This window comes from Sinocyclocheilus grahami, unplaced genomic scaffold (assembly GCF_001515645.1).
Source record: "Sinocyclocheilus grahami isolate Dianchi unplaced genomic scaffold, SAMN03320097.WGS_v1.1 scaffold623.1, whole genome shotgun sequence".
Lineage (NCBI taxonomy): Eukaryota > Metazoa > Chordata > Actinopteri > Cypriniformes > Cyprinidae > Sinocyclocheilus > Sinocyclocheilus grahami.
In genome coordinates, this window is record NW_015505802.1 from 690,497 (window position 1) to 709,138 (window position 18,642).

At 37.4% G+C, this 18,642-nt stretch overlaps 1 protein-coding gene across 1 annotated transcript in view; it reads left to right on the forward strand.

Moving 5' to 3' along the window:
- The window catches only part of LOC107557895 (band 4.1-like protein 3), a 105,264-nt gene that overhangs the window by 24,733 nt on the left and 61,889 nt on the right, over positions 1–18,642 (forward strand). The window contains exons 7-9 of the mRNA XM_016241470.1: positions 4,220–4,438; positions 4,895–4,982; positions 5,200–5,352. Of these exons, the coding sequence (XP_016096956.1) occupies positions 4,220–4,438; positions 4,895–4,982; positions 5,200–5,352 (460 nt within the window). The remainder of the gene's footprint in view (positions 1–4,219; positions 4,439–4,894; positions 4,983–5,199; positions 5,353–18,642) is intronic.

The window sequence follows — 18,642 nt, forward strand, 5'->3', positions numbered from 1 at the left end:
ACTTTGGGGGTTTAATAATTTTTAACGAATGTTTAGAGACAATTTTTTTTTTTTTTTTTTTCATTATTCATCAACTTTACATTCTAAGAATCACTCAAATGTGTGTTAATAAACTTTCTCTAACAGTCTTTTCTCTAATGCCTTTGTTTAATTAGTTTTATAAAATGTTGTTCTCTGCAGCAAAATGTCTTGCAGGTCAAGGGTGTTGAATAATTTTGATTGCAACTGTAGGTGCCTGTGTCTGATTACCCTGCACAAAAAAAATAAAAATGGCTGAGAACTGAGGTTGAAGTCTAATGATGTCCTATTATTAGTACAAATTAAGTTTATACTTATCCAAGTATTTTTGGGGGTATACGATGGTGAAAAACTAATTTTAATTTTGTGTATTATTTGATGAATATCCTGACCTTGGCCGTTGGTCTGTGTGCACGACTGCTTGTTCATGAGACTCTAGTGTGGCAGTTCTGAATGATTAGGCTCATATGTTTTAATGTTATAAGGCCATGTTAATTTCTGACCCTGCTACAAGAGAAGCATCACCAATCAATAAAACACTGTGGTATCTTTAACAACTCTTTATATTGTTTTTCATCATTACAAAAAGGGACATATTTGACAAAAAAGTACTAAGATTTAATAGGAAGGAGAAGCAAGTGTCAACTTTAAAGTTTGACCACATTAACTACAAAAAATTTGATTAGTTGTTAATAATCATTTTAATCTATTGACAGTCTTAAGCTACATTAAAAAATAATCTATTTTAGACATTATTCTCTCTAGATATGGAGAAAATTCTTGAAATCTAATGAACTATAACAAACTATACAATGTATAACTATTTCTTTTTGAGGTTGCGGTTGTCATGTCCGATATTCTGCCTTTGCAAATTGAGCATACAACAAATCTCCATTTATGAAAATGGTTTCAAAGTGTTTATATTCTAAAGAAACGATCTTGGGATCTTCTGTTCTCCTCTACTTTCCATATTTGGTACGTTGCAATTTTTCTGTGTAGTGTCATGTCAGCTGTGCAGACTTGGTGCTAGTTGATGGTTCCATGGCTTGCAATTTTTTTTAATGAAAAATACATTTGTTATAAAGTCATTGTCGAGTCATGCAGTTCAGGTGCAAGTCAAGTCTCAAGTCACTGGTTATTAAGTTAAATTGAAGTAATTTTCTTAATTCGTAATGAGCTTTTGACACCATATGAAATGAACCCACGGAAAAAAAAAATAACACAAAATCTTTGTCTGTTGCCAATGATGTTGGTAGATTTTATAATTGGCATAAGGAGGACCTGCTAATTTTGTTAAAGGGGACCTGTTATTCAAAATAGTTTTTGAACATAATTATGTGTCCGCTGAGTGTGTCCACAACCACCACAGAGCCGTACTTAGTCTGCCATGTTTATCTCCTCACTAGAGCTTTTAAAATCAGCACTCAAGTAAAAAATTTATTCTTATAAAACTACTTTAGTTATTCTGTTTGTTTTGTTGTTTGATTCATGGACAAAGTACACAAATCAAGTACTTGAGTGAAAGTACAGATACGTATAATAAAATATTACTCCAGTAAAAGTACTCCTTTTTCAATTTTACTCGAGTGAAAGTACAAAAGTACTCGATTTTCTATGTACTTAAGTAAAAAAGTACTGATAGATAGATTTATTTAGCAATTTTATATAGGCTACTTAATTAAATTTTATATTAGCACACATTTTTTTATAATCCTACTGCTCAAAATACCTGGGATTTTCCCAAAATAACCACCATATGGAAGCAAGATATATTTTTGTTGTTGATATGGACTACGTTGACGAGAGTGATGTAGTAATGTTCACTGTGAAGCTTACACTGCGATGTACCTGAGAGAAAACAGATTTGACCATCTGATTTTCACCAGTAAGAAAAAAGTGTTTTAAAGCTTGTTGTTTTGCAGAACATCACAGTTATATATGACATGAGAATAAAGCCTGAAGTTAGGAAGAACATTTTAAGGAAAATATCATTATAATCTCATAATGATTTTTTTCTTCTCAAACCTTGTCTGTGGTGTAAAAACACCCCTGGCCAAATGCCCCCAGAGGGCATCACTTCCTACTTGGATAATTACTGTATTTACCATGTTCTGAACATCACATCCTTTCTTTTCCCCCAGATGTAATCTGCCTAGGTGGTTGAATAAAAAATATTTGGACTTTATATCTAAAAATTACCTAAACTTAGCACCAGCAAGCTTGTTAGCTAGACAGTTAGCATCAGCTAACAATATTTACTTATTTTCAGTATGGTTATGATTAATAAACATTTATATCTGTCTACTCCGCTAGTTAATCCAAACAATATAAAAATGTATTCTGTTGATAAACAGTATAAAAACAGACATCACATAGGGCTAAATGCGTAGCATTTTAATACAATTTTTAACGTTACGGCAGCGGGGAATATGAACGTGCATGAGTTATTTTATTTAATCATAGAGACACAACATAGAGACACTGATGCTGATCTGTCTGCATCAAGCGGCAACCTTCCGGTCTCTCTCGTGAAACCAACACGGAAGTGACTAAAGCTGCAATTCATCGACTGGCCGCTAGAGGCTGGCTCCAAAAGGGAGTCAGTCCCATAGACTCCCCATGTTAAAATGCCCAACTTTACAGCAGAAAAAAATTTCTTTACAGCCTGGTACAAAAAAATATTTTGGTCTATATAGCTAATTCTGTCCTTCATGACAACTGTGAGGGGGGTGAATTTTTTTGGAACTCATCTGTTTAAATTATATTAAGCCTTAAAGTTCTGCATAATTAAGGGCGTGGCCACTTGAGTGACAGGTGGATTGCCACTGCTGTCACCACCGTCGAGCTAGGTGGGCGTGGTTTCAGCAACCAGCTCCCGCCTCTTTGCCCATTTTCGATTATCCGGGAGTGACACGCTGCCAAGATGGCGACGGCTGGATCCGCCTACTTTAGGCTTTAAAAACGCTCTTCGGAAACCTACGGGTGACGTCACAGACACTACGTCCATGTTTTTATACAGTCTATGGTCTGCATTCAAGCATTTCAGTGGGCTTAAATAGATCACCCTTTACAGCAGATTTAGTTCACAAACAACTGACTGTTTTGACCTAAATATGATTTTCAGTTACAATAATTAATCCTAAAATTCGACGTTAGTAACTTACTTTTAGCAGCATCAAGATTTCCCGGTTCTTACTTGTGAATTCAGTTCACTGGAGACTCGCACTAAATGGTTAATTTGAATCAGTGAGTTGTCAACTCGAGAACAGCTGCAATTGGATCATTCCAATTTGTGAATGAATCGTTTGGTGCAGTTTGCGAACCGATTTAAAAGGTTTATTGAAAAGAATCAATTCGTTCTTAAATCAGACACCGCTTCTGCGTGTCGGAGCACGTGATATATTATAAGGAGTAACGATAAATTTTATGAAATTTAGTGAAGTAAAAAGTACGATCTTATGCTTTGGAATGGAGTGAAGTAAAAGTAAAAGTTACTCAAAATAAAACTACTCCAGTAAAGTACAGAAACTTGAAAAATATACTTAAGTACAGTAACGAAGTAAAACTACTCCGTTACTGTCCACCACTGCCAAAATATCGGCGGCTCAAGCAAGGAACAGCAGCTCATTTGCATTTAAAGATACATGCATGAAAGCAGCATGTTTTTGCTTCTGTTAAAAATGGGCATTTACACTGTTATAATAAATGATCTGTGGGGTATTTTGAGCTGAAACCTCACAGACACATTTTAGGGACACTTGAGACATATATTACATCTCGGAAAAAGGGGCATAATAGGTCCCCTTTAATCAGCCATGCCAACATGATTACTGGCCAGTGTAATAATAAACATTGCCGTATGCCACAATAAACATTGGCAATTGCCAGGCATTATTACAATACATGTTTACATTACAATACATTAAGTTATGAGTAAAAATTATCAAATTTGGCATTCTGACTGACATAACCATCACAAAAGAGATTCTAAAAATCATGAACAATATTGTTTCCAGTTAATTTTTTATTTTAATTTAAGTTTCTATAAAATTTGCATGCTGTGCAAAGCAAACAGACAAAAAACCTGAAATGTATTATGATAGTATGTCATTCTGAAGGCCCCTCAGATTTTCTACAGGTCAGGCATTAACAGTGATGATAAGAATATGACAAAACTTTCAGGAGATATTTTCTGTTCCAGGTACTACCTGTGTTTGCAGCTGCGAAATGACATCCTCTCTGGCTGTCTGCCCTGTTCCTTTGTCACACATGCTCTGCTGGGCTCCTACACTGTGCAGGCGGAACTGGGAGACTTTGACAAAGATGACCATGGCTCCGACTACGTTAGTGACTTCTGCTTTGCCCCCAACCAAACTCGCGAACTGGAGGAGAGGGTGATGGAACTACATAGAACTTACAGGTCTGAGAGAGATATTACAGACTGTATTTATTACAGAGAGATTTTACAGTACTTGTTTAATGCAAAATGAGATTACATTACAGATTATATTGATATTACAACCAATATATGTAATGTTCCTTGCCTATGGCCTGAGGTGCTGGGATAGGCTCCAGCATCCCTGTGACCAGGCAGTCAGGAAAGGCAGTTTGGACAATGGATGGGATGTATAATATTACCAAATGTTAACAAATATTCTGAACCGTTTCAGAATAGTTTTATTTAGTTTATTTAGTTTTATTATAAAACTTTTAATAAATATATCAGTTCTTTAAATACTGAATCAGTTCTGATCATAAATTCTATATGGGTCAGCTATGTTTGAAGGCATTGTAAATGCTGAAATGCACACCTGTGACTGTCAGGGGCATGGATAACCAAAATGGTTATAATGGTTATTTTCTTCCTGTTTCTCAGGGGAATGACACCTGCTGAGGCGGAAATGATCTTCGTGGAAAATGCAAAGAAACTTTCCATGTATGGTGTCGACCTGCATCATGCTAAGGTACATAAAAATCACCTGGTACCATCTGTAACTACGTACAACTGCTATAGACACTACAAGAGCAAGTAGTTTGTAATCAGTACCACTAGTGAATCTAAAAATCATACACATCTAAAAAATGTTTACTAACAGTTAGTATTAGGCAACCTTCTTGCAGTAGAAATTGTGTAATTTAGCTGACTGTGCCTTTAATAATCACCCATTCTTTCTGAGGCAGGATTCAGAAGGGATTGATATCATGCTGGGCATCTGTGCCAATGGTCTATTGATTTACCGTGACAGGCTGAGAATCAATCGATTTGCCTGGCCAAAAATCCTCAAGATCTCCTACAAAAGGAGTAATTTCTACATCAAGATCCGTCCTGGAGAGGTAATCAGATCTTTCAGAGGATCTTAGTGCTAAACCATGAAAATTCCACAAAAGTATCCGTCTCTTGAATAAACACAGAACAAGCAAACAGTGGCATATTGCTGAAAACATTAAATAGTCTAAGTAAGAGGAAGTCTTGGCTTCATATTTGCACATGATTGCACACACACACACACACACACAATATGAATAGAGATTTTTAATGTGAAAGCATTTGAAAATTGGTAATTTGATGTTCTTTAACTTCACTTTGTTAGTAGATCACCCGTGGAAATTTCCACTGCCATCTTCACTTTTATGAGACTGTGATTTAGTAAACCTGGCCCATAGATACTTGCACACTCTCAATTTGGCCATAGAATTAACTATTGGTGACCCTGAGATTTTCATTTACTACAGACAATTTTTAAGTCACTTGACTACTGTGTCAATAGAACAATTGCTTGAATCTTAATGTAAAAGGGAAATTAACTGATTGGCAGAAGTCTTGGACCCTGTTGAGTCCTGCAGTCTAATTGGTAGTTACTTACTCTCAGCCTAACCATCTTGCCATTGAACACAGCCTATACAGGTCCCCAATGCAACTGGCTCAGTCATTATCTCTTAAGTTTAAGTGTACAAAGTGTAACAATGTTTAAATGTAATTGGTGGAAAGCTCAGAAGCAAAACTGTTGCATTACCAAAGGTATTCCTGGATAAGAGCTTACAGTTGTTGTTTTTTAAAGATCCAAGATGGCGCCGAAGACGGCTGCCTCAGTTTTTGGCTCTCCAGTTTTTGTACTGTTTTTGTTCGTTTTTCCTGTTTTTTGTTTCTCAAACACGATCAGTTTTACCAGGGATGAACTGCTGAACATTCGGCAGTACACATCACACAATCTTCTACCGGATTTCGTTTATTCTGACGTTTTGCTGAGCATTGTAGTTGGCGGAGAAAAAATCTGGTGCTTTTCCGATCTAAAAGTGCTTTTCATTAACGCCGTTCTGTTCGCCGAGGGAGTTTCACTCGTTCATTCTCATGAGTGTTTACATTCCACCACAAGTGCACGTGAGCTCAGCTTTACAGAAACTCGCTGATTAGTTCACAGACACAGAGCAACAACACCCAGACTCTGTTTTAATCATTCTCGGGGACTTTAATGAAGCAAATCTTTCCCGTGAACTGCCAAAATACAGACAGCATGTTACATGTCCCACCAGAGACAGTAATATACTGGATCATTGTTACTCCACAATAAAGGATGTATATCGCTCCGTCCCCAGAGCAGCTGTAGGACTCTCTGACCACTGCCTGGTTCATCTTATACCGTACAGGCAAAAGCGTAAATCTGCTAAACCTGTAGTAAAGTCTGTAAAGAGATGGACCAACGAAGCAGAGCAGGCATTACAAGCCTGTTTCGACTGCACTGATTGGAGTGTTTTTTGAAGCTGCCACCAACGATCTGGACGAGCTCACGGAATCTGTAACATCATATATCTATAGAAGATGAAGATGGCGCCATTGTGGTTGTTGGCTTGCCGTCGCTCCTGTCCTCTGCTGTATATCCTGTACGTTTTGGTGCTATCTATGTGTGTGTGTGTGCTCAAGGAATCAGTACCTTAATTTCCTATTATCGCCAATCCCTTCTATCAGCAATCCTCTCGCTCTCTCAGATACTCTGATAAATTTTTCTTGCATATACCTCGCTCTCGCTTGAAATTTAAGGGGCATCGGGCTTTTTCTGTAGCCGGTCCTTGAATATGGAACAGCATACCTCTGGACATTAGATCTGCGCCTTCCCTTCCTGTTTTTAAATCCCGCCTGAAGACTTATCTGTATTCCTTGGCTTTTGGATGAAATGTATGTTTGTGTATGTTAATGTGTTTTGTATTGATTATGTGTTTTTGAGTCATTTCTTTTTATTCTCTTAATCTCTACACTCTAAAAAAAATGGTGCTAAATAGCACTAAAAGCAATTATTTGGCTCGTAATCATAGGGGAACCACTTTTAGTGCTATTTAGCACCTATTTTTACAGATGCTATATAGCACCTTTGTCAAATGGTGCCATGTAGAACCATAAGAGGTGCCATATAGCACTTTTTCTCAACAATGGTGCACCAATCATAACTCATCCATGGCTCCCAGCATGCATTGAGACATGAATAAATTATGCAGCTGCATTGTCTTAGTATTTTCTTTTATTCTTACTATTTGCTTTTATTTTTGTTGTGACTTTTTACTGCCCTGTTTTGTGATGTTCAAAAATCATATCAAAATTATCAGAATATTTTGTCACCATTGCTGAGATTCACATGCTGATTCTTCATGTCTTTGAGTGACAGAATTGAAACCTCTTTATAACCCATAATTCTAAAAGTGGTTTATACAATTTTCTCACATTGTCACGTAGTATCATAGAACTGCAATAATATAAAACTCATAATAGAACTACAGATTTGATAAAATGCAACCAGAGACTCAGACACATGAAATGATTTTACCATAAGTTCCTTGCCATCACATATGTGTTGTATAAACATTATTATAACAGCCAAAGAGAAACTTATTTTAACTTAAAATAAAAGTCAAGGATCAAGAGGCAACTAAAGCAAACACTATTCACCAAAACGGTAAGTTGAAAAGAAAAAAAAACATCTAAACCTTAGTTCTCAATAAAGAACTTCTGTTTTAGATACTCCAGAAATAAAGTCTAACTGGTTAGTAATGTGTGAAGTTGGTGTTGCTGTTTGTGGAGAGGTCCTTTTTTTCTGAGGTCAATGGTTTCATGTGGGGGCCCTAGAATATTTCCTTATGGGGGCCTTGTGGACAAAAAAAATTATATCTTCAAGAAATAGACTGTATTTTAATGTTGTTTTAACCCTTTCCCCAACTAAACTAAGAGACTAAGAGAGAGTTAAAGAACCTTTAAAGGACTTTACAGGGGCTTAGAGGTTTTACGGTAGTGGTGCTATATAGCACCTCATCGACTCCAAAGAACCGCTGAAGAACTATACAGGGGCTTACAGGTTCTTTATATGGTAGTGGTGCTATATAGCACCTTAACCACTCCAAAGAACCGCTGAAGAACCTTTTTTATAGAGTGTATATTTACTTTATTTGTGTATGTACAGCACTTTGGCATACACTAGCTGTTTTTAAATGTGCTATATAAATAAACTGACCTTGACCTTGAACTATATATCAGTTTATGTGAAGACGTGCATCCCTACCAGGACTCATTTAACATTCAACAATGATAAGCCATGGTTTACAGCAAAATTTCGTCATCTTCATCAGGCCAAAGAGGACGCCTACAGAAGGGGGGACAGAGTCTTGTACAATCAGGCCAGAAACACACTGAATAAGGAGATTAGAGTGGCCAAGAGGAACTATGCTAAAAATAGAACACCAGTTTTCTGCAGTCTTGTACAATCAGGCCAGAAACACACTGAATAAGGAGATTAGAGTGGCCAAGGAACTACACTAAAAAGCTAGAACACCAGTTTTCTGCCAACAACCCTGCATCAGTATGCATCGGTGTGGCCTGTAAAACATCACCAACTATAAGACACCATCCCCCAGCACTGAGGCCAATCAACAACTTACTGAAGACCTGAATGAGTTTTACTGTAGATTTGAAACTCCCAGTCTAACACCCCACACCCACTCTGAACATCTCTCCACACAACCATCAACACCTCCTGCAACCCCCCTCTTCCCCACTCCTGCGTTTCAGATCAGTGAGGATTATGTGCGCCAGGTCTTCAGAAAGAACAAGAGAAAAAAGGCACCAGGCCCAGACGGTGTGACACCAGCATGTCTGAAAACCTGTGCTAACCAGCTGGCCCCCATCTTCTCACAGATCTTCAACAGATCACGAGCTGTGCGAAGTCCCTGCTTCAAACGCTCCACCATCATCCCCGTCCCAAAGAAACCTAAGATAACAGGACTTAATGACTACAGACCTGTGGCTCTAACGTATGTGTTATGAAGACATTTGAGAGGTTGGTGTTGGCTTATCTGAAGGACATTATTGGACCCTTACTTGACCCCATGCAGTTTGCTTACCAAGCAAACAGGTCCATGGATGATGCAGTCAAGGAGGAACCCCCCTGCACTCCCCCCACTCACCATCATGGATAGCACTGTAACGACAGTGGAGTCATTCAGGTTCCTGGGCACCACCATCTCTCAGGACCTGAAGTGGGACACTCACATCGACTCCATTGTTAAAAAGGCCCAACAAAGGTTGTACTTCCATCGTCAACTGAGTAAATTCAACTTGCTGAATCAGTTCTACTCTGCCGTCATTGAGTCCATCCTGTTCACTTCAATAACTGTCTGGTTTGGTCCAGCTACAAAATCAGACATCAGAAGACTACAGAGAATGGTTCAGACTGCTGAAAGGATTATTGGTGCTCCCCTGCCTACCCTCCAAAAACTGTATACATCCAGAGTGAGGAAAAGGGCTCAGAAAATCACTCTGGATCCCTCACATCCAAGCCATCTCCTTTTTGAACTTTTGCCATCTGGTCGGCATTACAGAGCACCAAATACCAGGACAGCCAGGCACAAGAACAGTTTCTTTCCCCAGGCAATCTACCTCATGAACACTTAATGTTTTCCCATTGTGCAATAAAAGTTTGTGCAGTAACCTTATACTTATTTATCACCCTAAATCCTAGTACATCCCTACAACTTATTTATCTTTATATTTAGATTCTATCTATAGCACACCTGTACATACAATTTATTCTTTTTTTTGTGGTTTATTTATATTTATGCATGTGTATTTTATTCAAATCTTATTTTTATTATATGTGTTGTTGTTCTTGTCTCTGTGTACTGGAAGCTTGTGACACTAAAACAAATTCCTAGTATGTGCAAACAGACTTGGCAATAAAGCTCTTTCTGACTTCTAACTTGATGTGCATTTTCAAATCTCTTAGTACAAAAATCCAAACTGATCACACTTGTAACACCACTAGTTATTCTTTCAAAACTGATCTCATGCTTTCATTATAATTACACATATTTTCATCCACACAATCATTGTTTCAAAACATAAGATTATTGTAATATATTGTAACAACGTTCGTAGGTCGGGAAGAAGGAGACGGGAACCTGCGGACATTTAAACAATTTAATAAAATAAACAAACACAAAACGAAAGTAAAGCGGCAGCCCCTCACGGACGACTGCCGCACACAAAACACAAAATAAAGTCCAGGCCTGGTCCTCTCTCGTCTTTCACTGTCGTAACTCCTCCTTTTATCCTTCCGGAGCTTCTCCGTGGGACTCGAGACCGGTGAGTGGTGAAGGTGCCGCTCATTATCAATTACTCCACCGGCCTCGCTCCGTTCCCACGGCTCTCGGCCCCGCCCCCACACATCACATATATATTGAGAGCATTTGATTTAAATCACCGAAACACAACATTGTAATCTTCTTTCAATTTAGTACTTTTAACAGTCAGTTCATTCAATAGCAAACAATGCAAGATACATGTTTCAAATCACATATTTTGCTGAAATAATTACAGTAATACAGGCAATAATTGTCATGTTAGAAAACACACTTACATTACCTAATTTGCATAACTCACATAAAACCCATAATGTTTGTAAAATATTTATCCAGTGTGTTATCAAAAGGTGTGATGAAGGTATGAGATGGCCATAAGGTTTTATGCTAGAACAGAGTTTACTGTCAATGCAGTAAATATCCTCACTGTTCCATATGACTGCATCTATACTGTAACTACACTTTTTAGATGGAAGGTGAATTATATGTGCAGACTCTACATACAGTATCATAATGACATAATGTAATGTAAAATGCTGTATTTGATGCCAACTGTCTCCCTTCTTCTGATACATCTCTGATCAATCTCTGATCAGTTCCTCTCCCTTGTATCCTGCTGTATGTTCACAAATTGCAAAACACACACTTTTACAAATGAGGACGTCCTCAAAGAGAGGTTTTGTGTGATTTGGTCAGGTTTTGCTCACTTGTGGGTTACAATTTTTCCCCAAATTATGTAGACACACACACACACACACAGGTATTTATATCATTATGGTGACATTCCATAGGAGTAATGGGTTTTACAGTATACTGTATAACCTGTATATTCTATCCTAAACCTACCCTTACGAAAATATTTTTTTCCTGATATATATGCCCCCCCCAAAAAAAGTCTCCCACAAGGACAATGATTACAGATATTGCCATCTTTGTGGGGACATTTGGTCCCCATAACACAGGGTTTCCCTGAACCACACACACACTTACAAAATAGTGGTTATCATCTAAGATAAATCACTTATAGTGTAAAAACAATTAATTACATTTGATTATCCGTAAATTGAAAACAAGTTCTTTAGAAATATATCTACTGAATCTATATCTACAGATATTTATAGATACACCAAATGTAAGGCTGTGAATCTTTGGGTAGACAGCGAATCGATTCGATTCACGATTCATAGGTTTTCGATTCGATTCAAGAAAGATTTTTGCAAATTCAGAACGATTCAATTCGATTCGATTCACAATTAAATTTGATTCGATTCGATGAACGATTCGATTCTGCATTCTTTATGTGCATTCACAGGATTATTTAAATGCTTCCCCTAAATTCTTTAAATGCTTAGTCAGGGGGCAAATTACACAGCAGCCTTTATAGTTAGAGAACCATAGGTTACAGAAAGAAAAAAAAACACTTTTGTCCATTGTTAGATGCTAGTTTAACGATGCTATGGCATGACATGGCATATGTAAAAATGTATGTAGCCAAGATTTTTTTAAAAAGAGCTTTAAAAGTATTATGTATAGGCTAATATTTTGTCACACCAGGGGCGTAGCCATCATTTCAGAAGTGACAGTAATGTATTATTATAATTTTTTTTTTTTTACAAGTAATTATTTATTTTCTTATCTCTTCTTTGAATTTGCTATAAGAAATCAAATACACTGCTGGATGTGCATTCACAGGATTATTTAAATGCTTCCCCTAAATTCTTTAAATGCTTAGTCAGGGGGCAAATTACACAGCAGCCTTTATAGTTAGAGAACCATAGGTTACAGAAAGAAAAAAAAACACTTTTGTCCATTGTTAGATGCTAGTTTAACGATGCTATGGCATGACATGGCATATGTAAAAATGTATGTAGCCAAGATTTTTTTAAAAAGAGCTTTAAAAGTATTATGTATAGGCTAACATTTTGTCACACCAGGGGCTAAGCCATCATTTCAGAAGTGACAGTAATGTATTATTATAATTTTTTTTTTTTACAAGTAATTATTTATTTTCTTATCTCTTCTTTGAATTTGCTATAAGAAATCAAATACACTGCTGGAAAATAATCAATCATTTGTAATCTACATTTTTTTCCTAATGGCAATTTTATGATTGTTTTATATACTACAAACAATCAATTTTCTGCACAGAATAAAGTAGAAAATATACTTTATAGTTTCTGTACTGTAATAAATTATATGTCAATTAGCACTGCATCATTCATAAATTTGATGTATTTATTGTGTTTATTGTCTTAATGTTACATCAGTTCATTCTGCTTTTTATTCAGATTAGCTGTAGATATAGCCTGGCACGTCTTAAGTCCTATGAGAGCGAGATCACTTCTCTTTCAGTGCGAAAACTTCTTTATCTCATTTTCATAAAATAAAATGCTATAGTATTTAACTTTTCCTCTCCATCGGCGAATGATGATTCTGAAAGAAAATGCTGATGTCTGTTTGCTAGCAACAAACGCTATATGCATCTGATTATCAGATAAATCTTGTGCTCTTATTTCAAGGTTGTTGTTAATGCTGTGGTTATTTTAACAGTTTCCTTCGTACATTCGGTTGAACGACATTGTTAAAACACATTTATCATTCAATGAAACTGTGCGTGTGCTTTAGACACTTACATTTTTGCTCCGTCCATGCAATAAATGTGCAGCTTTCAGAGAGATCACACATCAGCTGCTCAAAAAATGTGTCAGTGAGACTAACGGAGCGCGAGCGCAATCTTGAGGCAGTCACAGGCGGTAAATAGTGGAGCGCGTGAAGGAGAGATGCGAAGGCACGAACACTGTTCAAGATCTCCATTAATTAGTGCTTGTAGTAATTTAATGTGTATATATTTTTAAAGCATTGAATCGCAATAGAAATCGCGATTCATTCGATTCTTATCGAATTCGATTAATGTCCGAAATCGACGATTCACGATTCAAAAATCCATGTTTCAAGATCGATGCATATGCATCGTCAGGGTTTGCAATCGATGCATCGAGAAAACGAGTGAATCATTACACCCCTAACCAAATGATTCAATGATTAACCATTAAGATGAATTAGATTAAATGATAGACAAATTAATTAAACTGAATGAGAAGACGTGTAAATGAAATGTTTGATAGTGAGAGCTTTATGAAAGTACGGTGACCCAGTAGTGCACAGCACAGCAAAATCTCCACAACACAACGAAATCGCCACAACGCAACAAAATTAGCACAACACAACGGAAACAAGCCACAACACAACGAAATCGCCACAGCACAACGGAAACATGCCACAACACAACAAAATTAGCACAACACAATGAAATCGCCGCAGCACAACGGAAACATGCCACAACACAACGAAATTGCTGCAGCACAACGGAAACAAGCCACAACAAAACGAAATTAGCGCAACATAATGGATACAAGCCAAAACACAACGAAATTAGCATAACATAACGGAAACAAGCCACAACACAATGAAATCACCGCAGCACAACGGAAACAAGCCACAACACAACGAAATTAGCACAACACAATGGAAATGGTTCTATGCACACTAACATATATATATATTTGCTACTTTTTAATGCGTGAGCTCCTCTTTAATAAATATGGCGCCACTTCTTTTTAAGTGCTGTTACAGTTGAATGAGCCGCCGAGGGATTTAATGCAGGGTCTAATGATCTAACAAAATCCAAATTTTGATTTCCAGTATACTTTCACAAACCCTTAAAGTTTCTATGGGACAGTACATTATATATCAACTCATATCATGGTGCTATTTCAATAACGGAGTGTTTACATTAAGTGCAAATAACCAGCCTTTTTGACATATAGGATATTTAAAAGTAAAGTAGCATTTGGACCATAGACTGTATAAAAACATGGACGTAGTGTCCGTCGCCATCTTGGCAGCGCGTCACTCCCGGGTAATCGAAAATGGACAAAGAGGCGGGAGCTGGTTGCTGAAACCACGCCCACCTAGCTCGACAGTGGTGACAGCAGTGGCAATCCACCTGTCACTCAAGTGGCCACGCCATTAATTATTCAGAACTTTAAGGCTTATTATAATTTAAACGGATGAGTTATAAAAAAATTTCACCCCCCTCACAGTTGTCATGAAGGGCAAAATTAGCTATATAGACCAAAACCACTTTTTGTACCAAGCTGTAAACATATTTTTTTTCTGCTGTAAAGTTGGGCATTTTAACATGGGGAGTCTATGGGACTGACTCCCTTTTGGAGCCAGCCTCTAGCGGCCAGTCGATGAATTGCAGTTTTAGTCACTTCCGTGTTGGTTTCACGAGAGAGACCGGAAGGTTGCCGCGTGATTTTGATGCCATCGACCTGAGTTATAGTCTGCCTTTTGCCGGACTCACTCTTCTCCTTTTTCCCATCACATATCAGATGTCAGAAAGGCATTTAATATAAATGTAGAAAATATTCGAAAAGTGGAAATAATGTGCAGAACGAGTGTTTAATAATGAAGTATATCGGGGTTAGGGGTATAGGGCAGGGCTTTATTGTTCCAATCCATTTAATATTTTTAAGAAATATAAAAATGTACACTCTACATTACTATTGCATCCTGTTAATGTACAACAAAACTGAGGTGCAAACATCTGACACTATATAGACTATAGCCTATAAATAATATCTAACAAATATGTACACTTATTGCAAAGAAAATACATAGTGTAAATAGAATTTATTGCTATTTTCACTTAGTGTAAACAGCATTTTAAATATGCTACTTACAATAGCCGCTGCCTCCTATAAAGGTAACTAACATGCAAGCTTTATATAGTGGTAATGGACTAACGAAACCTTAATTTTGAACAATTTACTATACTAGTACCATACCGATGATTTTATGGACTCTTGAACGTGCACATACAGGTGCATCTCAATAAATTAGAATGTCGTGCAAAAGTTCATTTATTTCAGTAATTCAACTCAAACTGTGAAACTCGTGTATTAAATAAATTCAATGCACACAGACTGAAGTAGTTTAAGTCTTTGGTTCTTTTAATTGTGATGATTTTGGCTCACATTTAACAAACACCCACCAATTCACTATCTCAACAAATTAGAATATGGTGACATGCCAATCAGCTAATCAACTCAAAACACCTGCAAAGATTTGAGTGAACTTCACAAGGAATGGACTGAGGCTGGGGTCAAGGCATCAAGAGCCACCACACACAGAATTACTGTTGAATTCATTTCATAACGCTGTTTCTCGTGGCCGCGTAAATTATGCTTTAAAGCTAAAATTTGGGCTTCATACTAGAGTTAATGGTCTAAAAATATTACTGTTTTTACTGCATCAGGATTTTTAAATGACACCTTAAATTTGCATAGCCATATAAATGACTTGTCTAATGGTTTTAAAATAATTTGTACTAAAATGCCCAACATTTGCATTTCGTTAGACAATTACCTCTGGTATAGAGTCCTTAGTTTTAACACATCCTCTATAGTGGCCAAGAAAGGGAGCGGGAGCATTTCATTTGTGCTGTAGCGATTTCGTTGTGTTGTGGCTTGTTTCTGTTGTGCTGCGGTGATTTCGTTCTGTTATGGCTTGTTTCCATTGTGTTGTGGCTTGTTTCCATTGTGCTGCTGCGATTTCGTTGTGTTGTGGAGATTTTGTTGTGTTGAGCACTACTGTGCCACCGTATGAAAGGCTGTTACTGTGAATGAAACATTTATATAGATGAAACACTTATTTTGTGTAGTGAAAAGGATACATTGTGATTGTGTGTATTGTACTAAGAAAATTGAAAATATGCTGAAATGTTTGAAAAAAGTGCACTTTTGATGATCTGTTGTGATATTAGTACTAAGAGTTTTGAAAATGCACTTTAAAAAACGGTAATTAGTTGGTAATGACTAAATTATGGCCAAATTAAAAATATTTTTAGTACCTTTGCAACTGCATTTATCAGGGTCCTTTTCTCTTGTCAGAGAGAAAGCAAGGACTCAAGTGTAGAGCCATTTAATGGGCTTACTTCAGAAAAAAAAAATGAGCGCAATAAGGAGCTACCAGAAAAACACAACTTCGGGCATTGTAACGTCTATGCTTTGTCTGTCTGTCTGCCTGATCATTTGACCTAATTTCTTGTTGGTTCCTTCTGATTGTTTTAATTTGTCATTCACCCGGTGTGAATTCACCTAACTAATTATCTCATTAGTCCCATTGTTTCATCCATGCATTTAAACCCTGATTTCTCCATTAGTCTCTGTCTGTCTTCGTTTATACTTTAGTTTGGTTGTGTTTGTATGGTTGTGTTGAGCATGTTCCCAGAAGTTATCTCCTAGCATTTCCTCTGTGTTTAAATAAAATTGTGTGTTTTTTTTATTTTCCTTGTGCTTGTGTGTTCAACACATTACAGAATACCGGACCTAGAGAAGATTTATTTTGTGGCGTTTTTCCCTTTTTTTCCCCCCTGCCATGGGCCTGCCAGCAGTCCAGCTTCTCTGACTGGAGCAGGAAGGCCGCTCCCTGCAGAGGACTTGTCTGGTTCCCATGGTCTTGTATCGATGGTCATCGAGGTGATGAGGTCTTTGCTGGGGACCTGTCTCTGGGGCGCATCTAGTTGACATATGGTCTCCACGGACATTCAGGGCTGTAGAGGTCATCTCTAGGTGCTGATCCACCATCTGGTCTGGATATGGACTGGATCTGGGTGGCTACAGTGACTTTCTGATATGGATACAAAATGGATCCGTATGGCTATGGTGACCTCGGAATAAGAATGAAAGAGACTAATATTAGCGTAGATGCCATTCTTCTTACGATGTAGCGAGTAAACTGGGTGTTATGGGAAGTGTTCCTGGTTCCAGTTGACCTAATTAATGCAGCCTAACAATCCTTTAACTGATTTGAATTATAGAAATGTGATAGTGTATTATGTGTATGCCAGGATAAAGAGATGGATCTTTAATCTAGATTTAAACTGACAAGAGTGTGTCTGCCTCCCGAACAACACTAGGTAGATTGTTCCAGAGTTTGGGCACTAAATAGGAAAAGTATCTGCCACCCGCAGTTGATTTTGATAATCTAGGTATTATCAAATGGCCAGAGTTTTGAGATTGCAGTGGACGCGAAAGGACTATAATGCGATATGAGCTTGCTCAAGTACTGAGTAGCTAAACCATTCCGGGTTTTATAAGTAATTAGCACAATTTTAAAATGTATTTGTTGTTCAATAGGGAGCCAGTGCAGAGTTGACAGAACCGGGCTTATATGGTGGTACTTCCTGGTTCTAGTAAGAACTCTAGCTGCTGCATTTTAGACCAGCTGGAGTTTGTTTAAGCGCGCAGAGCAACCACCCAATAAAGCATTACATTAATCTAACCTTGAGGTAATGAACGCATTAATTAACATTTCTGCATTTGACATTGAGAGCATAGGTCTTAATTTAGATATATTTTTAAAATGGAAAAATGCGGTTTTACAAATGCTAGAAACATGATTTTCAAAGGAAAGATTGCTATCAAATAGCACACCTAGGTTCCTAACTGATGACGTTGAATTAACAGAGCAGCCATCAAGTGTTAAGCCCTATTCGGACGGGACTAGTTTTACAGGGGGTCATTAGGGAAATTTGTGTTTCACAGATGTACTTGGTGATTTTAATCCCGTCCAAATATGCCACATCTGTGTTTTTCTCACACAACCTCTGTAATAATTCCAGAGCAAATTACCTACTGTTTTTCAGCAAACTCAGTGATCCTCTGAGAAAACTACTCCCATCCAAATGCAAATGTCTGTGATTGCCTGTGATATTTTTTTACACAACACATTTCCTTGTGTGTTTTGGCCAATGTGAATTACCATAGATGCTCTTACCGCGCGCATGTTTGATATATTTGCCTCCCGGCAAAGAAAAAAAAAAATAATAAAATCAAGAGCCAGATCACGTAAACTTGTAATATCAGCGTCAGGTAAGATTAAAACATAATGTTTTAATTACATACAGTGGGTACGGAAAGTATTCAGACCCCCTTAAAT